This window comes from Olea europaea, chromosome 10 (genome assembly GCF_002742605.1).
Source record: "Olea europaea var. sylvestris chromosome 10, O_europaea_v1, whole genome shotgun sequence".
Lineage (NCBI taxonomy): Eukaryota > Viridiplantae > Streptophyta > Magnoliopsida > Lamiales > Oleaceae > Olea > Olea europaea.
In genome coordinates, this window is record NC_036246.1 from 5,000,287 (window position 1) to 5,009,483 (window position 9,197).

At 33.9% G+C, this 9,197-nt stretch overlaps 1 protein-coding gene across 1 annotated transcript; it reads right to left on the reverse strand.

The window, feature by feature from the left end:
• Nucleotides 1–958: 958 nt before the first annotated feature.
• On the reverse strand, nucleotides 959–3,799 carry LOC111400962 (pentatricopeptide repeat-containing protein At1g02150-like). The gene is made up of 2 exons (XM_023028451.1): nucleotides 3,337–3,799; nucleotides 959–2,395 (listed from the first exon to the last, which is right to left on the reverse strand). The coding sequence occupies exons 1-2, from the start codon at nucleotides 3,727–3,729 to the stop codon at nucleotides 1,142–1,144; spliced, it is 1,647 nt and encodes a 548-aa protein (XP_022884219.1). The 5' UTR covers nucleotides 3,730–3,799; the 3' UTR covers nucleotides 959–1,141.
• Between the last annotated feature and the right edge of the window lie 5,398 nt (nucleotides 3,800–9,197).

The following is a 9,197-nucleotide window of genomic DNA, read 5'->3' on the forward strand; positions in this document are numbered from 1 at the left end:
TATACGACATCATATTCTATTCCTTACCTCCCAGCACTCTGAAAAACAAAAAATGATAGTCCTTTTACAATTGGGAAAATATTCAAATTCTTGAACATACCACAAAACTTTTGAACAATGTAACATCGACGGGTATTGTCTTACTAGTGTTATGAATCTATATGCATATGTAAGTTAATATTTCTCCATTACTTAAAATAAAGCTTATGAGTATGCAATTTTATCTCAATTACTTTTCCGACACTTGATGAAACGACCAGTGATGCTCTACAAGTACTTGTTAATGTGGGTGTTCCATGCTGCAAGTAACAAATTAACATCATATCTTAATCTTTTATGTTGTTTGCTCACTACTACTTCATTTCAATCACTTCTGAAAAAGTCCCACATTGCAGGTTCTTGTATTTTCAACAACCCTTAGAATATGCTATGTACTTCTTTCACCAATTTTAGAAATTATACGTAAATAGACTATATTATATAACTTGTGGAACAACTTTTCTCACCCTTTACCTCAGAAAGCAGCTCCCATCTAGCATCTTGCAAGAAATATAACGACAGCATTGCCTCCGGCTATCTACAAACAACCTGTACCACGCTACCAATTAATAGACTGCTGTTAAGAACATTTTTGCTGAGCATAATCACCATTGACAATACCACCATCAATGTTTAGATGCTGGGATTTTTTCTTCTTTGCATCTTCGGTAGCTCATTTCCCGTAAAGATGATTGCTTCTGTTACCTTCATGCTTTTTGTCATCCTATATTACACCTTTTACAATTTTCGGATGTTAAGTTTCATTTGTTATTTAATAACAATTACATTCTTTCGTAATTGTTTTTACTTTCATAATATTTGATAATAAAGTAGATTATAAATATTTATTAACTTGTGTGAAGCAAGCACATGAACAAATGCTATATTATAAATCGAAGATTAAGAAAAACTTGCAAAAGAAACAAGGAGTACGAATCTATTCTTCAAGCACGGTAACGTTACCTTCAAAATCACAGAACCCGTGCATTGCAAGGCACAAGACTAGTAATGTTTAGATAAGAGAAAAAACATTATTAAAGAAAAATACATATAAAATTTCTGAGAAAAAAATAATAAAAGGGAAATCTACAATACTGTTGAATTATAGAAAGAGATGAGGTGTGACTAAATATTCAACACTTGATTTACTGATACGGGCTTCCTCGAAGATCTGATACAAGGCTTCCTTACTTGCATCATCAGATTCTTCGAAACAAATCTCGAGAATGTAACGGACAGTCTTAGGACTTGGAAGACACGTTTCCCAACCTTTACCCCTAGCTGAAAAGAATTTCCGTAAGCAAGACAGAGCCTTAGAAATCCTCCTCTCTTGGATGTGGAGCAGGGCAAGATTCTCCCACATAAATGGATTCGGTTTTATTCCCACTTCAATCATTTGGTTGAAGAACGTCTCAGCTTCTTTAAAAAGCCCTTTTCTAACATAACAATGCAATAGATAATTTCTTTTGTAATTACCGGGCTCATCAATAACATCTCCATAATCAGAATCAGAATCAGAATCAGAATTAGAATTAGAATTAGAATCAGAATCAGAATCATCATTACCAAGCTCTTCAATAATATCTTCAGAATCAGAACCATCAGGTTGGGAAAGCCATTCCTCGTAAATCTTTTCAGCATCTTCAATATCATCCATTTCAAACAAACAAAAAATTACTGACGAGTAGCAATCATACGAGTATTTTGGAAAGACAGACTTGTAATTTTCCCAAACTCGGTAAAGCTCCTGTTTGTTGTGAAGTTGATCGCAGAGACCAACAAGATATCTGAATTTGTGATGCTCGTCCGTGATTCTACTCTCAATTTCGTTCAAACAGTCCTGAGCCTTTTCAAGCTGCCCTAACTCATTGTACATAATAGCTATTGAGGAGAAGCGATCCAAAGAGGACCTGCAGGTGGTTTCCCGCTGCGCCTGTTTAAATAATTTATCCAAAGATTCTTGATTTTGACAGGACCACAGCCAAATATTGAAGGAATGTCTACTTAATGGTATGTTTTCCTCTATCATTTTTGAGATCAATAACTCAACCTTCTCATTATCTTTAAGGTCCTCATAGAATTTCAGCATCGTAAAGAATGAAATTTCATCACTGGCATAACCCGCATTTCTCATTTTATTGTAAAAGGATTCAGCATTTATTTGCATTCTGGCATCCATATACCTAATCAAGAGAGCGCTATAAGTTCTTTCATCCTTCATGGCATCTGACAATTTCATGAAGTATTTTTCAGCACTTGAAACTCCATGCACTCTTGCAATCAAATACACCTCCCTAGCAGTGTCCTCCGGTGTCATTTCGTCCCTCTCTTTCCAGTTATTTATCCACTGGTTGATCTGCAGAGTGTACAAGAACAAGAATTTTCTATCAAAAAATCGATTTTGAGATTCACATGACCCAAACTGAAGCTGGTGCGAATCATACAGCCTAATTAAAACGAAGTCTCATACACGATGAGGATGACGGTGACGGTGACGGTGACGGTGACGAGAGATAGCCGAGTTGATCATGCCAAAACAATAACAAAGTTATCTAATCATGCTGCAACCCTTATATAGAGAAAGCATAGTTACAAAGTAATCAAAATCAAATGAGATTAATCATTTGTTCCAAGGTCAAATATTTTTTCTTCATCAATGGCAGGACCGGCCTGGCCCAAGGAGACAAAATATTATGAGACCTACATGTAATTTTTGTTTTTTGTTTGTTTTTTACAAGCACACTAAACTCTTTAGTATCTGTCATGGTCAATTCAAACATAATTCCTCGTGATAAGGAATATTATTTCGATCACACTCACTTACCATTTGATTTGTCCGAAATTAAATCTCGCATTCAAGAAATTGAACTAAGGCCTTCTAAAAACCCGTGAGACATGTGGTTGGTGATTACCATTTATTGCCTAAAAGTTCCTATATTTAATTTAAAAAGTAAAAAAATTCAAAAGAAGCAATCAAATCTGCAAAACAAAAATTGACCTTGAATAATTTGAAAAAACAATCATTATTTGGGATAACCTTTGTTTTATTTGTACTACTACATCTTCCAACAAATATTTGATGCAAGAAAATTCCATAATTTTTTTGTACAAAAAGTAGTCATTTTGGACTTTAAATATTTTTGAGGCCCCCTATATGTTGAGGCCAAGGGCGGCCTTGGGCCAGAACCGGGTCTGATAAATGGAAATATAGAAGCCCGAAAGTAGATTCGGCAAAATGTTATAGAGCGAATTATGGAGAATCCTAAGCTTCAATTTATATTGAACACTTTGATTTACCTCAAGAGCATCTTGGTAACGTTCTTCACTCATGAGGCTTGAGATCACATTTCGAAGCTTGGATAATACATCGTCGCCCTCTTTCCCAGGTACTTCATTCATGGAACTGTGATAGCCGTGAATCATGTGTAGAAGGTCAGGGCCTGTGTCTGTCTTGTAACCTAGCGTGCCAGCATCATACCCTCTTCCGGAGGCACGTAGGCCCTCAATCGTTTTATCTAAAATTGAACACTTTATGGAGGATGGATTCTTATGGGTTCGAGTAGTAATATTAACCGATTTAAATGAGAGTTTTGACGAGAGAGAGACGTGGTTGCGGTTGTGGAACTGGAAAGAAGGAGACGGTTTTGAGATGGGAAATTGAGATATTACGGCATTGAGAATCGTTGCCATGGAAGATCTTGAATGCTGAGGAAGACAAGAAAAAAGAGGGCAACAAAATGAAAATTTTAGTATCTTTCTATTCGATATCCTAGCCTTATGGTTTCGGGTTTTGGGCTCAAATTTAGGGATGTCGAGAAAAGAAAAGGGAAAAAAATCGCAAATAAATTAGAAATTTGAAATATTTCTTTAATTACCATAATTATTCTAAATTTTAAATTATACTACAGATTCCACTTAAAATCACCGAAAATACTGCCATGCAAACTTTCCATATAGGCATACACACACAATGAGTGTTTGATATGCATTTTTATGTAAAAATGCATTTTAGAATAGTAAATTGATGTGAAATGTGTGGTTGAAAAAAAAAATTTGATTTAATATTATTTTAATAAAGAATGTTGGTTAAAAAGAAGTGAGAGAAAAATATATTTTGAAAATGTAAAAGAAAATAAGTAAATGGCTGATATTAAGGGAAATTAACTACAGCTGGTTGCCATTGTAAAATATTTTTGAATTCAAAACATAGATGCTAAATAATGCTATTGATTACACCATTTCGTAACTTTTTCCATTACATTGATTTCCTTCTCACGGACTGTAGCATCTACGCAGTCTCACACAGTCCCAATGTTTTGAAAATCGGACCGGCCATTGACCAGAAAAGAGAAAGGATCGAATCGGGGTCGAACCGTTAATAATAAATAAATAAATAATATACCACAAAATTGACAAAATTAAGTTAAATTTTCAACTTAATTAATATATATAGACAAAAACACCAACTAATGATTAAATTTGGGTACAATTATTTTTTATTTGTCGTATGGTGAATTATTTAATATTTTTATAGTATTTCATTGTGTCAATGTAAAAAAATTACACGAAAGATTACGTAAATTGGATTGAAAATGAAAAAAAAAATTAAAGAGAAATAATTTACACCAAAATGATTTTTTCTTTTTTTCTTTTTTTTTTTAAATAAAACAGCAAAATTCTAATAGCAACATATTTACAAGAATGGACTAGAGTGGAATTTCTTTAGGAAATTTACTGTACACACTTTCCAAATCCCACATCGGAAGCGGTAGGATAATGTATGGGAATTTTAAGTTTTAAAAACAGCAATTGAAAATTACATAGTTGTCAGATTAGATTCAGGCACTCACCGGGAAAATGTAGCAGATCAGCGGGTCGGTAGTTCAATCGATAGGTCAATTCCTATAGTATATTATTAATTATTTTTATTGAATAATAGAATTTTACTATTTTCTTCCAATAACTAAATTAGTCTTATGCTATTTTGTTAACTAAAGATTAATTTGTATTCCAAATTTCACAAATTATAGATCATATACAGTGAAATATGCTTGGAAAAATAAAACAAAAATAAAAATATCATTGAAGGGTAGTTTGAGCCTCATTATTTATAGATTATAACGAGATAAATAATAATTTTAATTTTTTGAAAAATGAGTGATTGAAAATTTTTTTATTTACGTGTAATATTATATTATTGAGGATTATGTAATTAAAAGTAGGAGGGAGAAAATTTTAATTTAATGTAATGAAAAATAATGAGGTTCAAACGGGGCTAAATCTTATTCAATGAAGTCACTCTTTGGCCTTTATACGAATTTGAAGTATGAACTTTGAAGGTGCCATCAGATTTCTCTCTCCTTTTCTGCCATCTCCATTCACTTGCGTCCTTTTCTGCAATCTTTTTTCCTGCCATCTTCTTTTTGTCAGAGAAGATTATACCCCCCAAATAGACAAAACCAAAGAATCCTGCTACAGAGTTCTGCTATGATCATTTTCTTGTGGGCCCCCCGCACACACATCCAAGGGCTGAGATTTGGCCACCTCGACCCTTGGATCGGAGCCCGGGATTCTGCAGCTAGATTCAAAACCAAATGACTACATTATTTCACACATTGTTTGACACACTTCTCACAGTTGAAGTGTGGGTCTCAAGTGAATAAAATAATGTCAACCTTCCCATGTGAGTGTAATATGTCAACCTATGTGTCAAGCCTTGTGATCATGTAGCAAACCCTTCCCATCAAGACCACTAAACCAGCTCTCAAAAATTTATATGCAGTGAGCGTGAGTAAAAAAAAAAAAAAAAAAACTATTGATCGGAGAGTTAGTGAAAGGCAAAGAATTTATAGCCCAAATTCAAACCTTACGTTATAAGCTACTGAAAAATAATGGGCCTGTCTTTGCTGAGGAATTAGTTGTGGAAATCCTAAATTCATTCACTAAGACTCTTTCTGGTGTTAAGTTCATTGTCGATGACTATAATGGTCCGTTCCGTGAGAGTGAGAAGAAGCTGACAAGGAGTCTGGAGACAGTTTTTTTTCAACAAATAATAAGACTCGGTCGGGTCAAGGAAAAATGGGCTGACGGGTTAACCTAAAAATTGGCGGTTCAACGGGTTTGAAGCGGGTTGTTTGTCAAGCAATAAATCAGTGCAACTTGGACCAGACTCGAGTCTGATTGAATCGACCGGTCCGATCCGGTTTGGATTTTATAACTATGGAAAGAACTACTACGCCGTAAGGATTTTATAACCACGATCATATCAATAGCATAGTATGGTATTGGTAAAATATCTTCTTTCGAAACTGGAGCTACGGAATGCCCTGTATGTGAGGTAAGAAGATCGATTTGTGGTCTGATTTTTTTCCCTTTTCTTGATTAATTGATTTGAGGGTTTTGATTTTGCTCGAAGGAAGAGAGCAATGTTATATGGGTGTTTTGATTTTGCGGGAAGGAAGAGAGCAATGTGATATGGGTTTTTTTTAGGTAAGTGCAAGATTTGAATAAAGTTGCAGAAATCTCGGGCTCCGATCTAGGGGCCGAGGTGGCAAAATCTCAGCCCCTGATGGTTTGTGGGGTGGCCCCCACATGAAAAGGATCAAGGGCCGAGGTGATTGCCACCTCGACCCTAGAGCAGAACCCAGGATTTAATCCCGGAATCTGTAGTATGGTCCGATTTTTGGGTAAAAATGTTTTAACTATAATTGACGCTTGTTTACAAGGAAAATAATGACTTTCTAGTTAATCCACTTATTGTTGGGGTTACTTTTTAGTTTTATTTAGGAGGATGCTACAAGTACATCGGGGGTGCCATAAGGGTGTCCATAATGGACACCCGGCACCTCCCTATTGGAGGAGTGCTTATGCCCACTCTTATGGCATCTCGGATGTACAAGGAGCTTAATTCTTTATTTTATAATGTCTAAAATGCAGTATATCAAGGAAAAAATAAGATGACAATTATAATATGAAATATATATATATATATATTTTATGCTATGTGTAATTTTCCCAAAAAAAAGGGAACCCTCATATTCATAAATTTTAATTGTAATTATATATTATGTCCCTAATTTTTTCATCAATAATTTATTACCACTACAAAAATTATTAAGTGCATCACAAATTTCTTTTTTATTTAAACAACCTTAAGTAAAATTACATAATCAGATTAATATACTTTTAATTATTTACCCCACATTATAATCACACCACAGATATAAACCTAGCATATTCTTCTTCTTCTTAAATGTCTGTAGTCGTCAAACACAATTAAGACCTATTCCTCTACTAAACTTGGTTGTGAAAGCCATCAACCCGTTTGGAATATAAATTATGTTTACGTGCAATGAATAACATTGAATCACAGAACAGTCATACAGCCAAGTCCGTACAACAGAGGAAATAAATCAAATTTTCTGGAATATTTGCTGAAGAGACAATTTGCTCGTCGGGAAGACTCAAATGGACTAACAAATACTGTGATTTTTCCTCAAAAATCATAACTATCCAAATCTTATACAGACTCTTTTCCCACAATGGAGAATCACTTGTACAATTTGTAACAGGTCTCCGACGACTCATTGCTGCGATCCCGAGAAATTGAATTTGAAAACCCACTATCATGGGACGATGGGCAGATGCCAATAAATTACCAAGTCAAGTTCATGCGCAGTTATGGCGGAAAAAACCACCCTCGTCCTCATGACCACCTGTTATCTTATATTGGGGGTGAGACCAAAATCTTGGCAATTGATCTAACCATCAAATTTGGGTCTCTGCTTTCAAAGCTGATTGTACTCCTGTGTACACACAAAATCCCGATCAACTTCTCAAGTGAGATGAGGGTAAATGTGAATTTCTTTGTGTTTTAAACTATTAAAGATGATGAGCACACTTATTTTTAGTTTTTATTGGATTAAGAGAATAATGGTAAATTTATTGTGAAGTATTTATTAAAAATGTATTTTAATTGTTGTGTAATTATAATGTGGTGTAGTAATTAAATTTTGTGGGGTAATATAATTAGCCTTTTTTTTCATTAAATTCTTATTTTCAAATCAGCACAAGGATTTTGGTCCCAAAAAATTGATATGGTGAAGTAAAAAGACTTAATTGCCCTTCATATTTTGAAATAAAGCAAAAAATTGTACCAAAAAAAAAGGGTAATCGGCAAAAACTTCCATACCTTTCAAGCTTATTGTAGAAAATGTTTCTATCTTTCATTTTTTTTGACATTTTTTCCTTATTTCAACGTTTCGTTGCGCTTAACATCCTTTTCGTTGTTTTTGAACGTAAAATGACCATTATACCCTCTTATTTAAAACAAAAAAAAAAGTAAATAAATAAAGCACAAATTGCAATCACACTCCCAAAAGTTTTTAAAAATTATAAATCAATCCAAGTTGTTTTAATAGTAATTAGTAGCTGTTAATTAATCTAAATTAACTTCAAAAGGACAGTCTTCACCCGTAATTTTGGATTCTAAATTATGCTCTGCAAAGAATCATTCAGTATTCAGAGGAACCAACTAGAAGATCCAAAAAAAGCAAAACATTCCTCATATGCCTTAAGAAACTGGATATTAGAATCTTGACCGACTCCAATCACTGACGGATCAAGCACCTGGCGAGCACACGCGGCCCCGCGTGCTGGATCCGCCGACAACCATTTTTTTGGGTTGACAATAGATGAATTTTTTAGATAAAATTTCTGATAATCATTTTCCATTCAAACTTTGCTTTTGGTCAAGTTGGTTAGCATTGGTTTTTTTACCTTGCTGGTCTCAGGTTCGATCCTCCATCAATCAATTTTTATTGTTCCATTTTTTTTTTGTTTTACAATTTAAAATTAATGGAATGAAGAGGAGGAGATTCGAACCTGGAACTATTGTTAAAATTATTAGTGGTTTGACCATCATGCTACTTGTTGAATTGTTATAACTGATTTAACAAATTGTATGTATTACATGTTAGCTTTTTTTACTGCAACAATAAAAATTTGAACTCGAGCTTTTCTTTTGAATTATATAAAACTTGGCAACAATGTCATTTGATGAGTATGATTTATTCTTTTAACAAAATTATATATGTTCAATTTCAACAAAATAATTGTTATGTTTAAATTTTAGGTCCTGTTTGATCCCCATTTATTTC